This window comes from Lissotriton vulgaris, chromosome 2_1 (genome assembly GCF_964263255.1).
Source record: "Lissotriton vulgaris chromosome 2_1, aLisVul1.2, whole genome shotgun sequence".
Lineage (NCBI taxonomy): Eukaryota > Metazoa > Chordata > Amphibia > Caudata > Salamandridae > Lissotriton > Lissotriton vulgaris.
The window spans coordinates 1,804,281,033-1,804,301,450 of record NC_141687.1 but is presented as its reverse complement, the minus strand read 5'-3'; the positions used below and the strand labels follow the sequence as shown (position 1 = coordinate 1,804,301,450).

At 42.3% G+C, this 20,418-nt stretch overlaps 1 protein-coding gene across 2 annotated transcripts in view; it reads left to right on the top strand.

The window, feature by feature from the left end:
• OSBPL5 (oxysterol binding protein like 5) overlaps positions 1–20,418 on the top strand; it is an 841,363-nt gene that overhangs the window by 776,598 nt on the left and 44,347 nt on the right. For both annotated transcript variants that reach the window (XM_086957869.1, XM_086957868.1), the window contains exons 19-20: positions 6,685–6,823; positions 9,883–10,000. In XM_086957869.1, the coding sequence (XP_086813995.1) occupies positions 6,685–6,823; positions 9,883–10,000 (257 nt within the window). The remainder of the gene's footprint in view (positions 1–6,684; positions 6,824–9,882; positions 10,001–20,418) is intronic.

Here is a 20,418-nt window from a genome sequence, read left to right as displayed (position 1 = left end):
GAAACAACTAATACAGACAAAGGAAATAAAGGCCATTTGTACCAATACTCTGCCACCTGCGATGACCGCCAACGTGAAGTTTCAGTGAAACCTGCTTGTCATGCCAACAGGAACCTCTATTGATGACTAGCAAAGCAAGACCTGCACTTTGGGGTACAACGTCATCCCAAGATGACAGCGAAAACGCAGCTACTGCAACGACTGTCTGCAATACTCAACTTCCTCTTTGTGGCCTCCTCCTAAATTGGTCCCTGTATCCAGCCCATGCTCCATCGTTTTCAGCCTGAACTTGTGGCTTTCCCTGGTCTAGCCCTATCAATTGACCCTATGTGGCATTTTGTGCTTTTAAGCACTATTTTCACTAAAAATCTTAAAAAACCAATATCTCCAGTTCTACTGATTGGATCTTTGTCGTTCTGGGATCATTTTATTTAATAACATGTACTGCATGTTTCTAAATTGGTTGGGCTTTTCTTGTGTTATGTTTTCACTTTATTACTGTTTGTGTGCTTTATGAATATTTTACACATTGCCTCTAAGCTTGACTGCTGTTCTGCAAAGCTACCAGATGGTTTAATTTAGTACCTTTTTGGTTCAGAAAGAGTGTGGTTGTTGCCTGAGTGAAGCTTTTACCCCCTCAATCAAAATCCCAAATTCTTATAGTCAGTATTTTGCCTGCTTAAAAGCCATGACTGGAACCAGAGGTTTGCAAAATTCTGCTCCACTAAGAGCTTGTCGCATTTGGGCATGTTCATTGTTCAGTGTGTGATAAACTTGCTTCTACTTAATTACATTGTCTATCACTCCCTTACATATCTGGTTCTAGTCCTCATGTATCACTGAGACAGTTATTCTTCAGGCGATGGCAATGTCATGCACTAGGTTGTGTGGAAGGTGAAGTGATTCCTCTACCTTTCTGGAGCACTAAATGTGGTATAACATGAACCCCTTCAAAGGGAATGGGGTTTCTCTCCTGATGTGGTTATGTTCACTTTCCATACGGATAGAGTCAATAGGTTTTTCCGACGATGTCCCCTTCCATGCTTTGAGGAATAACTGTTTTACGATCTAGAGGGAGCTGCTGGCCGGCTCGCTCAACATCTTGCAGCAGAAGGCAGACTCCACATATCTCAACATAAGGATTTCATGTTTGGGCAATGTCCACCGCCTGTTGCACTGCCTTCGTGTAAGTAAGGGCTGTATTTGTGTATGTTTTCTCAAACAATAAATAATGGAATGTCTGCTGATTTCCTGGACACGTGCTCCCACCACTTCATACTAGTTGTCTTCATTTGTGGTACTGGGTGCCAATCATTCCCTGGTGAGCATAGCAACATTTTCGGCTTTGTTTTGGTTTCATCACTCACCTTCAAATCACATAGATACAGTATTGCAAAATCCTACATTTTTCATTCATCCTCATGGCAAAACTTGTATTCTTTTCTGCTAGTGTCAGGCTTCAGAACTGCCAATAAGGTACCATAATGTGTTTTCTAGATAGTGGCAATGCACTGCTTGCTGGCATACCTGCATCTTTTTCACTCTCACTCTCACTCTGCTGCCTGGTTCAAAATTGACGTTCAAACATTTGGAGCACACCATTCCCTTTTCAGTTGTATTTTCTGATCCTTCTTAATGCAGTTTAGCATTTACTGCCTGCCCACAAGACACTGGGCTGTTTAACCAGCCAATCAGCTGAGGGAAAAAATTTCAGATTTTGTCAGTGTTATGTTGTCTCTCAGTCGGAACATTCATTTTCCTCCCAATGTATCCGGCCAGGGAAACACCCGTTACAACGCAACTTTTACAACGCACTACCATTACATCGCAACTTTTACAACGCAGGATCCATTACAATGCATGCCTTTACAACGCATGTCATTACATAGCAGATGCTATTACAACGCATGCCATTACAACGTAAGTATAGGAAAGTATATAATTTTATTTTATATTTTATTTTACATTATTTAATTAATTTAATTAATATTAAAAATAAATAAATATATTAATTTATGTATTTTTATAAAATAAATTAAATATATTAATTTAAGTAATTTAAAAAAAATAAGTATGAGTATAGGAGTATATGTTTTGGGGTACTGAGGTATATGTTTTGGGGTGTTTGGGTATTTTTAGGGTTTTAGGGCTGGGTTTGGTTTTTGGGGTACATGGGTATTTTTAGGGTTCTGGGCTAGGTTTGGGTTATGGGGTACAGGGGTATTTTTAGGTTTTAGGGCTGGGTTTGGTTTTTGGGGTACAGGGGTATTTTTAGGTTTTAGGGCTGGGTTTGGTTTTTGGGGTACAAGGGTATTTTTAGGGTTCACTTTTTTTAAAAACACGACTTTAAATAAATTAAATTAATTAAATTAATTAAATTAAATTAAATTAAATTAATTATATTATTTACAATTAATAAATTAATTAAATTACATTACTTAAATTAAATTAATTACATTTTTTAAATTAATTAAATTAATCAAATTAAATTATATTATTTACAATTTTAAATAATTAAATTACATTAATTAAATTAAATAAAATTATATTAATTATTATTTTAAAATTATTTAAATTAAATTTATTATAATAAATTAAATTATATTATTTACAATTTATAAATTAATTAAATTACATTAGTTAAATTAAATTAAATAAATTAAATTAATTACAATTTTAATATTAATTAAATTACAATAATTAAATTAAATTAAATAAATTACTTTTTTTAAATTAATAAAATTAAATTAAATTAATTAAATTAACTTAGTTACATTTTTTTAAAAAAGATATACTTGCCTATACTTACGTTGTAATGGCACGCGTTGTAATAGTATCTGCTATGTAATGACATGCGTTGTAAAGGCATGCATTGTAATGGATCCTGCGTTGTAAAAATTGCGATGTAACGGTCTGCGTTGTAAAATAACGCGTTGTAACGTCATATATCCATCCGGCCAAGCTTTTATCCATGAAGTTTTTTTGGTCTGGTTTAAAGATGAAAATCTACAGTGAGATATCAATTCCCTTAAGGTAGTAGTTTTCTTTTATCACTGATATATTAGTTAGTTTTTTTCCTTAGAAAGGGTGATTGATTTTTATTCCAGTGTAATGTAGTGCCTTTGTGTTACTATAGGGCCTCCCACTAATGCAATTAGCCTTCAGCGTCTCCTGAGAGTTCCTTGAAATATGCAGGAATGTAAAGTTTTCCTAAATTCTCGTGATTTTTTGTCCCCAGTGGAAATAATAATTAGAAAATAGTTAGGGCATTGTTACAAATATTCTGAGGTGTTGGGAAATAGTAATTACGAGTTCCATGGTGTGAGAAATTGGGTTACTGGTTGAGGGAGGTAAACACCTACTCAAGCAGGAACCACAATCCTTGCTGGGTGAGGAACAAGCAAACCCTAAATTTACCTGTGCTCGACACTCAGCTAGCTTGGCACAGAGCAGCCAGGCTTACCTTGGAGGAAATGTATAAACTGTTTATGCAGCACTTCAAACAGTAATAAAGTGTAAAGATACACAAGAAAAATCCCACACCAATTAAGAAAAATCAAGTACATTTTAATAAATAGATCAAGACCGAAACAATAAAATTCCAGTCATTAGAACCGAAGAGATGCAAGTTTAAAGATTTCAATGAAAATAGTGCTGAAGAGCACAAGTGCCAACTGTGGATATTTGGTGGCACTGGACCAGGACAAAGTTGCAAGTTCAGGCTGACCACGATGGAGCACAGGCCAGCTACCAGAACCCTACTAGGCCTACGGAACAAGAGTACCTGAAATCCTGGTTGTGGCGTGTTGGGTGGTCTCACGTTCCAAGGAGCTGTAAGACTACAATGCAAGGTCCTGCAACGTTGTCAAGGATCCTGTTGACACGGGCTTACAATGCAAAGTCTGGCCTCAAGGATGTGTCATGCAGTGGGATGATGGGTTGGTTCCAAGGAGTTGGAAGACTGAAATGTGAGAATGTGCATTGAGGCTTCACTCGACGAGAGATCTGCAATGCGAGGACCTGCATCGTGAAGACGTTGTACTGCAGCGGTTACAATGCAGGCTGCGGGGCCAATGCAGAGTCCAAGCACTGGGAGAATTCTCGCTGTAGAGGCTATGCATCAGTCCTCCTTCGGGTTGCACTGCACAGCAGAGGAGATGGGTCTGTTCTTCTGGATCCACTGATGGGCTAGCAGAGCACCCTCAGGCCCACTTCCTAAGGTCCAGGACTGGGGTGGCACCACTTGGCAAGGTAGGCCTGACAGGTGGCAGAGTCCAGGTGCTTGGTTCAAGGTAGTTAGAGCCTTTTGTTCTTGAGGCTTTAGTCAGTAGTCCAGCCATCTAGCCCTCATCGTCGGCCTGGGTTCCTGAGTTCAACAGATGCAGACCCAGTCCTTCTTATCCGGGCAGGTGGGCAGCAGGTCCGCACAGCAGGCAGCTGTTCTTCGGGGCAGAAGTCCAACAGAGTGGCAGTCCCTTCAGCAGCACATAAGTCCTTCTTCCTGACAGGGTCCCCACAGGTCAAGAAGTGTACTGAAGAGTTGGTATTTGAGGGCCAATATTTCACATCCTTTGAAGTGGGAGAAGGTACTGGAAGTTTGCCTTTGAAGTGCACAGGTATTCTGACTCCCCTGCCCTAGCTCCAGAGTAAATATAGGGGGTATGAGGCCCTATTATGTAGAGGCAGGACACAGCCTCTTCAAGTGTAAGTGGGGGTGCCCAATTCCACCCTCCCATCCTGACAGTGATGGCCCATCCAAGAACACCTAACCTCTATATTGTCTGAATCTATCCAGGAGGAATACACAAAGCCCAACTGTCAGCAACATCCAGTGATGTGACCCAGAGACAGTCTGCAGGCACTAAATGGCTAGGCCAGGAAAATTAAAACTTTCTGTAAGTGGCATTTTCAAAATTCTAATTTAAAATCCGACTCCACGATAAGGTAGGATTTTCCATTACAACTCCAAAGACAGCAAACATGAATTGGTTACCGGTTCCTATCTGGAAGTTACGTCTAATTCAATGTGTAAGGTAACCTCAATGTTATCCTATGGTAGAGGTAGGCCTTGCAGTAGTGAAAAACTAATGTAAGAGTTTTTTTCTAACAGGACATGTGAATCTTAAAAGTACATGTCCACCTTTTTAAATACACTGCACCCTGCCCTCTGGCTGTCCAGGACCTATCCTAGGGCTGACGTATATGTATTATAAAGGAAGATTTGGGCCTGGAAAGAGTTTTTTCCCAGCCAGGTTGACATGGCAGTTTAAAAGCTGCACACACAGGCTGCAGCTGCAGACCTGAAACATGTTTAAAGGTCTACTTAAGTGGGTGGCACAATCAGTGCTGCAGGCCCACTATTTGCATTCAATTTACAGGCTCCGGGCACTGGTAGATCCACTTTACTAGGGACTTACAAGTATATTAACTATGCCATTTGGGTATAAGCCAATTCTACTATGTTTTAAGGAGAGAGGACAAGCACTTTAGCAGTGGTTAGCAGTAGTAATGTGTGCAGAGTCCTAAGGCCATCAAAACAAAGTCAGCAAAACAGGAGGGTTGAAAGCAAAATATTAAGGGGAAAAGCACTCTAAGGATGCCGTATATGTACTAAAAAGGAAGATTTGGGCCTGGAAAGAGGTTTACCTGGCCAGGTTGACATGGCAGTTTAAAATCTGCACACACAGACTGCAGCAGCAGACCTGAAACATGTTTAAAGGTCTACTTCAGTGGGTGGCACAATCAGTGCTGTATGCCCACTATTTGGATTCAATTTACAGGCTCCGGGCACTGGTAAATCCACTTTACTAAGGACTTACAAGTATATTAAATATGCCATTTGGGTATAAGCCAATTCTACTATGTTTTAAGGAGAGAGGACAAGCACTTTAGCAGTGGTTAGCAGTGGTAGTGTGTGCGGAGTCCTAAGGCCTTCAAAACAAAGTCAGCAAAACAGGAGGGTTGAAAGCAAAATGTTAAGGGGAAAACCACTCTAAGGATGCCCGATGCTGTGTGTTTCCCCCAGAAACTGCTGGGGAAAAGGTTAAATACAATGGGAATCCTGCAGCATTTTACCATTTGTTCAGAGGACCATCAGGGTCCCACTCGCATTGAGAAGTTACCCTCCAGCATTTACTGATGCTGCTGGGGACGAATAATGGCTATGTAAATGATAAACTCATTCTCATCCAAGGTAATTATAGACACTTCAACTGTTACTCTGTAATGAAGCTTCATAAATAATATGTGAAATAATTCAATTCAATTATTTCTAATTTTAACTGCATTTTGAGATTTAAGATGCAACTTGCTATCATTAACTGGAAGAAGTATTCTGATGAAAGCCTGCTTTGAATGACATCACTCTGTGTGTGTTTCACCACATGATAATTATGGGTCTGCAAGGAAGTTTAAATAAATTCATAACACTTCTATTGTAGTGGAACTAGATGTATAGGAGTGGCATTGACCGATAACTTTTACAAATTTCTACATAATGTGTGTGTATAATAATTTGCGTATTTATTGCATTGCATTTCGTTGCATCTTTCTAACAATGATCAGATGGTGGGCAATTGATGTGACCTCCGTCCTGGGCATTCCTTTCCACCCTGCTATCATTCTTCATAATAGCTCAATGTAAGGCTTAACCTTCAATATTATTCTTCCCATCATGCTTTGCAGCTTGCGCCCCTGGAGCCTGCTGAATGACATTGCACAATTTGAGAAGGATGGGATTCTTCAAACCGTGGAGAGACACCTACCTTCCAGGCTTCCCTCTCACAAAGCTTTGTGCATCAAAAGGCTTGTAACACATCACGAGGTAATTGAAAACCTGATACATTTAGCCTCAGTCCAAATCAGTATGGTTTTACTCTTTTATATAGTTCTCTGTGTGCTAAACGTTTATTGTGGTGAAAACACAAATTTACAACTCTGCCTCGGCCTAATTTGTGATACGATGGCAAAATTAGTGCAATTTTGTGTTACTCTTGTTATATGAAATTCTCGATTCTATGATATGACACCTCATTGCGCCATCACACACCGTTTGCAGTAAAGGTTTTGTGGAAATGTACCATTTGCGGTTACATTTTCATTGAAAGCACTGGAGCAACATGAACAGAATGTGAGCACTTGTTGGCCGTGCTTTGGTTTTTTGTGCAGTTTACCGCGAAATGCATCCACGGCTTTAGCATTTTGAGCTAAAGTACTTACCCAAATTCCAGTTTTTGAAGACCCCTACTGTTTTTTGCATTTCATAATCATTTTTATTGAGATTTTAGACGTCAAATAGTAGAGAAGCAGTACAGAAAGAAGAGGAATACTTGCATATTGGGATATGAGGAATGGGAGAGGGTACAAAATGATTTGCTATATAGTCATAGTGTCATGGTATTCTAGTATCATGACAAAAATAATATTATCAAAGTATCATAGTACCATAGGGGCCAGGGACGAATGAAGTGCTAGGAGTGTGTTGCCAGAGAATTATGCAGTGGAATACCCGAGAGTGGTATCAGTATATGGAGATAGAGAGAGGCAAGATAGATGAGAGGTCAGAAAGTAAGGAACCAAAAAGAAGATAAAGCTATGGTGGAGGGGTAAATATGGAGAAGGTTTGGGGGAAAGGGGAGGTAAGCTAGGGAGGGGGAGTTAGGCAGAGGGTGGCAGAAGGGATGAGTTAGCATCTATGGTAACATGGTGTTAGAGATGATTGACTAGTTTTGACCAGATTTTTTGTTTTTTCTTCGATGGAGATTGTGGGTAAGTTTTTTGAGAGTTATCAGTCCCACTGGTACATTGGACCCATTCCTACCAGGTGTGGACTGAGAGTTTAGAGAGGTCTTTCCATTCAGACAGAATAGCTTTTGGACTCATTGAAACTGGTATTTCCCATAAAATACGTCTTTCATTGTCCAGACGATGAGATGTTTCTGGAGGGAGGGAACCTATAACAGTAGAGGCAAGATCAGGGGTCCAGCATGTCCTTAGGATCTGCAATATGGAGCACCACCAAGTTTGGACCAGACTTTTCTTAGAAAAATGCAATCAAGGAGCATGTGCTGTAAGTCTCCTGTCACTTTTCCGCAGCTCTAGCATTAGTGCATACCCCTACTTTTAACCACAGTGTGTGGACACAAGTTATCAATAGAATATTATTTTAATCTTACAATAAAAAGAAAAGCCTCTCCTCTTTATACACAAATATCAGATCTTAAACTCTAAAAATACATTATTTTGGAAAAAAGTTAAGATATTTTTTAAAAGTCATACAAAATTCACAATCTTTACCTCAACACAATACACAAGGAATTCAAAAGCTAACTGTTTTATAGTCTGAAAATAAACACAGTGTTTGTGGCAGGTTAAACTTCAACTAGTGACGGATTTCTATTCTGCTGAGGTCAATATTTCACATGACAAGTGAAGCTTTTTGAAGAAACACTTAGGTCATATTCATAAATTCAATTCATAATCAGGGGTGGGAAGTGGATTTTGCAAAGCCCTAGAAAGCTTGCAAACACCCTAAAACTAGAGCGTGTGTGGGTATTCTAATACGTTTGCATGACCTGTTCCCAACCTGGAAACAATAGTCTCATCAAAGGTAGACGTAAATTAATTTCCCAGGTGGGGAAGGGGAGGAGAGCACTGCAGAAATTGATGGTGGTTGTAAGAAAAGCTGATTCTCCATCAGGATATTATTGTTACAATGGAGAAAAAAACAGCAGTACATAATGTGAAAGAATTATTATGCACATTTGTACTTTGTGTACAACTGTTCATGTGGAAAAAGTACCATATTGAAGTGGCATTCGAAAAACGTTTTGCAGAAGTGCTCCTGGAACCCTGTCACTTCTGCGGGTTTCCAAGACTGCTCTTGAAAACCTTGGTGACGTATTAAAATTTGTAAATCTGCACCTTTCCGAGCTAAATGTAGGGTGTAGATTTTTAAATCATTCGAATTTGGCCCCTTATGTTCAAAGTTTCGAATTTCCACTTATGAATAGGGGATTCAAGTGCTCTTGACCCACTCAATGGGGACAGCCCCCCCTTGTGGTCGAAACTATGCCCTGCGGCTTAAGCTTTTCCCATTCTACACTTCTTCCTGAAAAGATTCGACCATATGCAACTGGATGTCAGCCATAGCCCTCAATGTGCAATTACTTTAGATATCATCACATACAGCATGCCTATGCATTAAATCAGACTCCCATTAACCTACTTTTCTGAGGCCAGTCAACACTTTCAAGACAACATCTTGGGGAGTCAGTCTGTCAGTCTCCACTGCAACTAGACATCTTGGGAAGAAGAGGAAAATCCATGTTGTGACTTTCATTTGGCTTCCCACTGCTCTTTAGGAGTTCACATATTCATACTAGCAGCACACAACTAGCAAACAGACCACTGGTTACATGCCTAATAGTTTGTTTTTATTTGATATTAAATGTTAGTTTGAACTCTAACGGTAAATTTACTCATCAAATGTTATGAGATATAAAATATTTACATATCAAATGTTATTTATTTAAGTAAAATTCCCTGTTCTTGTAACTGGTGAGCTATTGCAGCTGTCCTGCTATCAGAAACAGTTGAATATTAATGAATATGTCTCTTCACACGTCTCATATATCCAAAAATGGCTAATGCATTTCACATTACATTATATATAGTAGTGATAAGTGCATTTTGTCTCCCAACTTCTATTGGTCAGACTTTTTCCGTATGTGAAAATATCTTCTCAAATTCTGTCAATATTCTGTAAAGCAGCACTACGCGCTTGGAATTTAATACACTGGTTGGCCTATAGGACATAGAACTGAATAACGAATTCTGCTGTGAGAGTTCAGTATGTGTTTTCTTTCCTGGCATCCCTTCTAGAGGCCAATGATCGAGTGCAGACACCGGAAAACAAGTGACCAGCCATCCAACTGCAGCCAAACCACCGAGAGCAGCGGTTCCACACCAGAGCCAGCGCGGGATCTCTCCGATGATGATGGCATGTATTCTATAGCCAGTGATTTCTCTATACCTTTGCGGTTTTCTTTTTAGTAACTAAAACACGGCACTTGAGATTAACTACCTTATCAGAAATAACATTTAAATTGATATGTTAGTATTTTGTCTCTTGAGTATTGATTCTACATATTGTTTTCACTATGGACCAGTGATTTCAGCTTTTCTACAATCTTATTATCTTGCTGATATGCACTTTTCAGCATGAACTTTCAACACCACCTAACATTTGTATATTGAAAGTGGGTTTCCTTTTTATTCTACCAACCTTCGTTGAAAATGGAAATTGTAATATCAATGTACCATCACACCTCCCCCCGAGTACCTTTTTTTTTTACCATGTCACCTATTAAGACCATAACCAGGCTCAATTTTCTGCTATTGCAGTTTTATGCTTGGTCCCTGTGCCATAACATGACATATGAAAACTATAAGACAATTGAAAATACATTCTCCACAATGAGAGATAAGAAACCATATTGTTGAACCTTGACAGTAACTAAATTTATCCAGGAAAGGGATTATTTAGCTCCTGGATTTTTAAAATTATGACTTTCTGCTAAGTACGACTCGGTTAATTTACAGTAGAAAACGTTGATGGATAATTGAATATTTAAAGGTAAATAAGTTGCAGCTCAAACTTGAATTACTTTCAACAGAAATCATTTTTTAAAAAGTCAATGGGAGGCACAAGATCCATTGGCCCAACGTAAAACCTCCTTTAGTTTCATTCTGCAGCTAACTGGCGAGGCTACTGTCAGTGCCTACCACAAAGTGAGCACAAACAAAACTGTAGAAAACGGTAGGGGGTAGTTGTCACCCTTCTGTGATCTAAAAAGTGAGAATAGTCTCTTCCTTCAGCTACTTTCCTCTCTGGGGTTGATAGGCTCACACCAGAGGTCATTTTTAGTATGGCAGACTCTGGAGAGGTGGAGGCGCTTCCTCCGCCAGCCCACTAGTGAACTTTTGGGATTTTTATTTTTGCTTTAAATGCTCCTTTGAAGCGGGGGTGGGAGGGTGGGCTGAGCAGGGATGGCCAAGATGGTGGTCGCTCTTTTTGGAGCTCCTGCATGGCTCCCAGTCCTTAACTCCAGGCAGTGGTGCTGGTGCACTGCCTGCCCTCCATCAGGCGGCTTTGGAAGCCTCTGGGGCCTGGGAGAGCACAGACGAGCTGTGGCAGCCCAGCATAGCTGCTGTCGAAGGTGCAGCAGACGAGCGGCCCGGAGGTGAGGCAATCGCCATCATCAGTGATCGGCACATGACCCCACTGCCTTTCTGAGTCCACGCTACATCCCTTGAGAGTCGTACATGGGCGCTGGCGGTCTAGCCCCATCCTCAAGATCTTGGCCCCTCCCAGGGCAGCTGTGAAGGGAATGGCATGAGAGGCATGGCTCCATTTTGTTCAATTCTGCGCACCTCATCGACCCATAGAGGGGAAGAAGATCCACTGACTAGCATACCGCTGTTGCCCCTGCGAGGGAACAGTTAACCACATTCTCAAACCCAGCACCCCCACCCCCTGAAATGCAGCTGGGGGCCATTTGGGCAACAGCCATGAGGGGAATGGCCGCATGAGTTTATAGGGCCCAGGAAGGAGGCTGGGCCTGTTGAAGCTATGGAGGCAGTGGAGCCCCCCCTGATGTGTGCCAGGAGCCTGAGAACCCCCTATCACTGCCCTGCAATGCCCAACAAGACCAGAAAGCCCTAGCCTATACCATACAGGACCGTCCTCTGGTGAGCTTCATCTTCCTGTGGCGCCCACACCTGTGATGCTGTAGCTCAGGTGGGCCGGAAGTCGCAGGAATTGCATGCAGAGGGGCTACTGGAGACCTGGTGGACACTGCGCAGGTCCCATCTTCATTATGGGGCATGACAGACCTGTGGTGACTAGAAAATACAAAAAGATGGTTGGAGGGTCCAAGGAGATGTTTAGTGACCACACAGTTATATCCCCCTTAACATGAGTACAACCAAACAGCAGAATAACTATGGGTCAAAGAGTAGAATGTGTCTTTTCAGAAGTGTGTCTGAGTGAGTGTGTGTTGAAACAGAGGTATGAACAGCACACAACAAAGTATCGCACTTGATGAGAAGATGTCCATCAGTTTATCGTTATTTACCGCCCTGTCATCATTTGGAACCTTTCCCGAGATGTGGAAGCAAAGTTGTTGCTATTTAACACGGGAAAGGAAAGTGCGTGGTAACTTGCTTGATAAACTGAAGAGCAGTGCAAGAAAGACAAATTGTGAGAATCAAAAAGATAAGAGAAAGGAGTGCTCTATGTTTAAAATTGGATAATGAACGCTAAGGAATTTTATTCTGGTGCCGTTCATTTCCAAGGTTAAAAAATTCAGTGCAAGACTGTCAGTGAGTAACCCTAATAATCACTGATTTATATTGTAGTGGTCGACATGTTTCTGCGGTCTAGTGATCAATGAATATCTGCCGCTTCATCAGGACCTAAAGTACATGCTACTGCTCAAAAGTGCGTTTAAAATAGGATACAGATATCACCTTATCAATCCTGGTGTCCTCCTTTAGGGTTAGAGGAACCTGCCTCACCTCACCTGGCAACAGTTCAGGAGGATAGAGCACCGCTCTGCCCGTCGGTACACTCAGCAGCCGTCTGTGCTGCTGGGGAGGTGACCGGCACCAGAATAAAACTCCTTAGCGTTCATTATCCAATTTTAAACACAGAGCACTCCTTTCTCTTATCTTTTTGATTCTGACAATTTTTCTTTCTTGCACTGCTCTTCAGTTTATCAAGCAAGTTACCACGCACTTTCCTTTCCCGTGTTAAATAGCAACAACTTTGCTTCCACATCTTGGGAAAGGTTCCAAATGATGACAGGGCGGTAAATAACGATAAACTGATGGACATCTTCTCATCAAGTGCGATACTTTGTTGTGTGCTGTTCATACCTCTGTTTCAACACACACTCACTCAGACACACTTCTGAAAAGACACATTCTACTCTTTGACCCATAGTTATTCTGCTGTTTGGTTGTAGACCTGTGGTGACCCCAGAAAAATCCAGGATCCACAAGTTCACAGTCCCATTGGGCTGAAACAATAGGGAGCCATGGCAGAGACCCTCAGGTGACCCAGACACGGGGTGGGTGATCTACTGCCATTCTTCAAGTGATCCAAGTCTCACACTCTGCCGTCGAGACCAAGATATGGGAGGTGCGATCGATATGGCCCTCTAGCATCAGGATCTCTTCAAATTTACGGCTAGGGTCTCTGAGGATGAAGGGCATATCTCCGAAATGGAGAACACGGTGTGCGACCTCAAAACTGATCTGTCTTGTCTGACTTCGTCTTCCATGATCCTCACTGCCACAGCTGAAGACACCGAAAATCATACCTGCAGAAGCAATATCGGCTATGTCATGTTTTCTACAGTGGCGGAGGGAATGTACAATGGATTTGATCCTGGATTGACCCCCTAAGGCTGTCGACTTATTTTTTAATTGAACGGGCATACAGGTGTCTGACCCAAGAAGTGTGTCAGTTATATTACACCTTGCGTGCCAGCACCACCTTATTCGTCCATGTTTGTTAGGGGTCGGGGGCCTGAATTGGGGTCTTGATGACCAGCTTCTGCCCACTGTTATGGTGGGGCTGAATTGGGGTGTCAGATGCTTCTAGTTGGGGGAACTATAAGGAGTGGGGAAGTTGGAGGGAAGGGGGTCAGGTTTTTTCTTTATGAGGTTTGGCTTGTAACTAGTTTTTCGAGCACTATACGAAGCAGGCACATTTCATAACCCTACTCACCCCATGGAGTAGGGTTATGAAACCCCATCCTTACCATAGAATTCGCTAGAATGTGGCTGAGACCCCACTGTACTCAGAGAGTATTCACTGCCCCCCAACACATAATTCCACTAGACTTACCATGAGGGCATTTACAACAGTGACGTGGAGCATGAACAGTCCTTTAGACTGAATTGAGTGCAGTGCTGTTCTGCAGTTTATCTGCAAGAAATGCTCCTCATGGGGGGATCAGCGATGCCATTTGGCTCGATACGGGTATACTAGAGTCTTCTATGCAGGCTTTGCATGTGGCTTCAGCTCTTCAAATCTCCCTTCCTATAGCTGTATCCTGTGTGACCGAGAAGCCTTGGGGATATTCGTACTGATAAAGGGATTGGTTAAGGGGCTCACTCTATTACCTCTTAAGTGCATATGTCCACCCACACCTCACTAGATCCACATTGCTATCCCTTAGATACTGGATACTATTTCTTCTGGCTGGCAGGCTCATTATGGGAGGTGATTTTGCTGACATCCTGGGTCCTCTGGACTCTGTTTGAATGTCCATTGTTGCCCCCAGGGAGGGCAGGGGACTGGTGAACTGGACCTCGGGTCTAGAGCTCTGCAACACAAACCTCGAAGCTTACAGCATGGGAATATACGCATACATCGGGGGAGCATTACTTTTTCTCTTGTATAGGCCTCTTTCTGCTGCCAGCAGCTGACCTCCTATATACACGAGGGTCTTGCATCCTCGCTAGGGGTATATCAGACCATACTCTTGTCATCCTTCAGGTGGGAGACACCGTGGGGAGTGGGGAGACACATTTAGCACCTCAATGCCTGGTTCCTTATTAATCGAAAGCTTACACAGGTCCTAGAGACAGACATAGAAGTTTTCCTAATACTAACCAAGGGAGTGTGGATTCACCAGGGATACTCTTGGAGGCGTTCAAAGCTAATATATGGCGGAATGCACATTCCCCCATTAGGGACCAGGCCTGAGAGACACAGTCCCATATAGCGACGTTAAAGGCCTCGATTCTTGAACTCAAAACTTATAATGGTGGCAATCTGCAGTAACTACTGGCCCATCATTACATCAACTGTGTCTGGACGAAGCCCACAGATGTTGGGAGGCCTCTGTCATAAGTGTGTATGAGTGGTGGGACAAATCGGACAGGATTTTGTACTAACTGGCCACTAGGGAGTAAACTTTGGGGTAGTGCACCACATCACTAACCCAGATGGCACACGTGCTGTATCCGCCCCACTGTGGCCGCGCCGTATGCAGACTACTATGAATCTCTATACTCAGTGAGGTATCGACCCTACACGTGAGACACATAGCCTGCTAATTGACTACCTACCACTGCCCTAGCTTTCCCCCACTGAAAGCAAGGCTCTTGAATGGGTCCTGATAGAGGAGGAGCACAATGATACCTTTGTGAATCTTATTTTGGGCAAAACCCCTGGCCCAGAAGGGTTCCCAATGGAATACTCCTGCAAGCTGAGGAAGGACATCCTTCCTCCCATTCCAGGGATGCTTCTGGGGGTGGTAGTTATATTGCTATTTTCCCACCGGAAATAGGCTTTGCCATTATAGAGGTCCTACTAAAACCCGACAAGCCCCAGTATCGATGCACTTCTTACCGACCCATCTCTCTAATTAAAACTCGGATTAAACTATACACTTTAGCGAGATGCTGGATCAAAATGGTTATATTCTCCGATGCAGCATCAGACAATACATCCGCAGGGTGTACCTCACCCTGGCCAGATTCAAGGACTTACATTGTGCCACAACATTGAGGCTCCTCAACTTTGAGAAAGCTTTCGACTCCTATCTCCAAGAGTTGTTGGTCAAAATGGGCCTGGGGCGCAGGTTCCTGTCTTATGTCCGAACTCTTTATGCCATGTCACAGGCTCAGGCGCTAGTAAACAAAGTGATTTCCTGCTGATTCCCAATCCACCAAGGCAACAGACCCCCTCTTGCCCCTGCTTTTTGCAGCCACCATAGAGCCCTTAGCAACATGGTTACATTGGGATACCCAGGTAAGTGGGTTTGACTGGGGAATGGTACTAGGGCACAGATTAGCCCTCTATGCCGACGACACTCTTTTATTCCTGGCATGGCCAGTGGAGGCCAGGCCCTGCCTCATATCAATTCTCAGACACCTTTGTGGGGTGTCTGGGTTGAAGGTGAACTAGCCTTAGTCAATCTTGGCCCCTCTCCAGGGAGACAGGGATGACGAGACCTGGCACCATACCCTGCTAAACCGAAGCCTGAGTTTCCACTACTTGGGAAGACCTGTCATGCAAGCCGGACCTCACATGGAGCCTCAACCTTCTCCCCCTCACCCGCACAATCCAAGTGGATTTAGACTGGTGAACTAAATTACCACTGTACGAACTGGGCGGATGGCTCTGTTTAAAATGATGGTCTTACCACAACTCCTGTATGTTCTCCAAAATTCACCTTCCCATCCCAAACCCCTGGTTTACTGCCATAACCTTCCAGGCATGGAAATTTCTGAGGCCCAGATAAAGCCCCAGGATCTCCTTTGATAAATGTGTTTGGTTGACCTTCGAACGGGGGTCTGGCCGTGGCCAACGTCCGCCTCTATAACTGGGCAGCACACACCATAGTGGCGATCCACTTGGTAAGTAGGCCTGGGTGGCAAATTCCGTTACGCTCGCGGAATTTGGGTAATTTTGCGTTCCGCGGAGAACACGAAATTGCCCAAATTTCTGCGTTCTGCGACTTTGTGAAATTTTTTGCTTGTTTGCGTTCTCAAAATGCGTGTTGGCAAGATATTTCCCCCCGAGCACGCAAACAGCGATTGCGAACAGTAAAAAAGCATTGCAAACAAGCAATTCCGCGTGTTCGTGGAATTTCTGTGTGTTCGCAGAGATTTTTTTACCGTTTCGCGGAGATTTGCGTAACGCGATTACGCAAATTTCACCCACCCCTATTGGTAAGTGGGGCTGGACAGACCCTTCTTGTAGGATAGAGGGATCCCTGCTGGGCGTTAAGAACCCCATTGGTACACTATCTGGTACACTGGTCCCCCAGTCTCTCCTAGAGATCACTAGAGTGGTTTTTCAGGGTTTGCGGACAGCCCAGCGATGGACTGAGTGGGACATGTGAGCCACGCTGGAGAGTTCTCTATGGGTGGCAGGTGGATGGAACAGGTGACCTGACTTGAGGGATTTCAGGGATGGGACAATATTAGCATATCACACCTAGGCAACATTTGGAGGATGACCATATGAAATCCTTCCAGTACCTCCAGGCCGAGTTTTTCATCCATAAAAGACAGTTCCTCCACTATCACCAACTCTGGCACTAACTCTCCGACCACCGGGAGTAGTTGGTCGGGCCCCTGATTACAATCCCTTGGAGGTCAGTTTACTCATGGGCCCCCTGTCCAAGGAAGGTATCTCTTAAATCTACACAGCCCTGGTTAATCACACCTCTTGTATTCTGGTGGCCCGTGGGAGCAGTGGCTTGGCCCATTGGAGAAGGCAGATTGGAGGGAGACTTGTATGGCACCCTTACCCTAACAATGTCAACCCGGCTGAACCTTGTGCGATTGAAATACCTACACTGCACCTAGTGAACACCTCAACGTTTATGTAAAGCCCACCGACTCCCACACCCAGCCTGCACTAGATTCCATGGAGTAGTGGGTAATTTCTATCTATTCAATAATGCTGGCTATCTATATTTGCAGCTGTGTTAGAAGTTTTGGGCCACTAGTTGGAGGCCTTGCCCAGATTCACACTACTCTGCCTAGTGTATGAGCTTGGAGGCACAAGGGGGAACGAAGCCTTGATGGGGATGGGAAGATTATTAGCTAAAAGGGTGGTGGCCAAATACTAGAAGTCACCGGCTGCCCCAACCCTGAGGGAATGGAAGAAGTGCATGGACTGTTTGGCTAAGTTGGAGGAACAAGATTTACCTAGCTTGGGGATGCTGTAGGAAGCATCAGAAGATATGGGGGAAGTGGTTAACATAGTATGGATTGAACACTGTACAAGCCTGAATGCTCCCTCGATTCGACTGCAGCACTTTCTGCAAACTTGTAATGCCTAACGGGCCGCCCTTTGTTGACAGTCCACTCAGCATTGTTTTGTTACACAGAAATGTAAGCGCAAAGTCAGTTTTGTTTCAGTAAAAAGCAAAACCTATGTGGAATAGTCAATTTTTCCCCTCCAAAGTTCAACAATTTCTATACTGTTGCTCAGGTTCGAGTAGGAACAGTAAATCTGACACCTCCAAAGTCAAAAGACTTTCTCTACTGCTGGAGACTGGAGTGGAAATAGTAAATCTGATATGTCCAAATTCCAACACTTTCACTACTATTGCTCAGTCTGGAATGGAAATGCTAAATCTGACCCATCTGAAGTCCAATACATTCCCTACTGGTGCTCCAGGTGGAGTGGGAATAGTAAATATGACCCCCTCAAAGTCCTCTACTTTCCCTACTGTTGTTCAAGTTGACCCATCGAAAATCCAGCACTTTACATACTGCTGCTTACATTGGAGTGCAAATAGTAAACATGACCCCTCTAAAATCCAAAACTGTCCCTTCTGTTGCTCAGGTTGGAGTGGAAATAGTAATTCTGCCCCTCCAAAGTCCAACACTTTCCCTGTTGTTGCTCAAGTTGTGGTGGGAATAGTAACTGTGACCCTTCCAAAGTTCACTACTTTCCTCACTGTTGCCCAGTTTGTAGTAGTAATAGTACATCTGACCCCTCCAAAGTCCAATGCTTTTTTCCTTCGAATTAATCAATTGTAATTATTTATATTTGATTTATTTTTTAACATATATTTTTGCAATTTAATTTTAAGTTATCTTAGTTTATATTTTTCTAGTGTATATTTTTAGTTGTTGGGAGCAATATTAGTTTTATTATTTTTTCATTGGGATATTTTTATAGTATATGCGTACATTCAATATTTTTGATACAGAATGCTTTTTAATTATAATTATACATATTATACATGCTTATTTAATAATTTTGATTACCATATTATGTTTCTTGTTACATTTATTTTAAAGTATATATTTGTATTTCATGATTTTAGGTTATAAAATGTATTTGTGCATTTTCAATATTTTATTCATTTTTTATTTAAATGTTTCTAAAGTTAATATCTGTTTTTAAGTCAAAATATTGATACATATTTTAAATTCAATATACTTACCTATTTCATTATATTTTAGTCCAGTGTAATTTTGTAGTCCCTATTTTTGTGACTTTACATAGAAAGTATATAGTCTATATTTGTATACAGAGTTAGTTACCTATCCCTCCAACTCTCCCACAAGATCAACTCCTCCCATTGCGAAATTAAATATGACAAAGGTTGTGAAGAAGACCTGGACATAAGTGAAAAGCGGGTCAGGAGAGACATAAAGAACACTTTCTTTCTTCACCAAGGGCGGAAATGAGGACTAAAAATAAAAAAAAAATAAAAAAGAGCACTTTCTTGTAAATTGGTGGTTTGAAAATCTGGCCTGGATTAATTATGGAACTGCATCTCTGAACGCAATCACCTCCAAGGGACTCAAGGCGCTGAGGGCCGTCGGGGAGATTAAGCGAGCTATTGTTCAGAGTCACATGGCTTCATTTTTTATTTATTTTCTCGGCCCGATTCGCAGACCCAGTGTGAATTCGGCAGACTTTTATATTTTTATAATGCTTTTTGGGGCTGGGGGTCTGTGTGGGACCCCCTGATCAGGCCTAGGGGGTCAGGGTGTTTCTACCCTGCCCCCTTTTCTTGTTTTTCATCTTCCGTTTTCTTGTGACTCTGAGTATTGTCAGCCAATCAGAGTGAAGCTCGTGCCCGGGAGGAGTCGCGACTCCTCCTCGGTGCTCAGATATATAAATTTTTTATTTTTGAATTTCTCAGCAACTACCTAATGGATGTACACCATTTAAAAAAAGGAGTGCTTTCTGAACCAAGAGCTACCTTTTTGCCAAATTTGGTGTAATTCTGTTCAGCAGTTCGGGCTGTAGCTGTGTCTAAAGTTCCTATGGAAATTAAAATGGGTAAAACACGTTTAGGAATGCCCATTTTTTCTCTGCCCCCGCGTGGCGAACCACCCCAAAACTTTGAAGACAGGAGCTGTCAAAAAAGTTAAAAACCATGGATTACATATAAAGAGACTTAAAAATGTGCAAATATTTACATACATAAAACAGTCGAAAAGGTAGTTTGGGTGAATTACATCAGGACGCAAGAGTTCATCAGTGTATACACAATTTAAGCTTTGCTTGTTTTCCTTAAAATTCTTACAGCTGCAGAGAGAAAGTTGGCAATGTTAAAGCAAGTGACAAAGATGGGAATGTTGTTCTTTTAACGCAAGCCAACTATGATAAGGAACCTTATCTTCAACTGAATGACAGGGAACACTATAAAAGGGTCAATACGGCTAAATTGAAAGCCACGCAATTGGAGTACCATCAGAAACTGGCTAAGAGGAGGAGTAACACATTATTGTCTGAGGATGAATACAAGTATTTGAAAAATGACAATCCAATCACCTCCCTGATCTATTTTAAACCGAAAGTTCACAAAGATCTGTCAAACCCCCTGGCAGACCTATCATCTCTGCCAGAGGAGGTTTGCT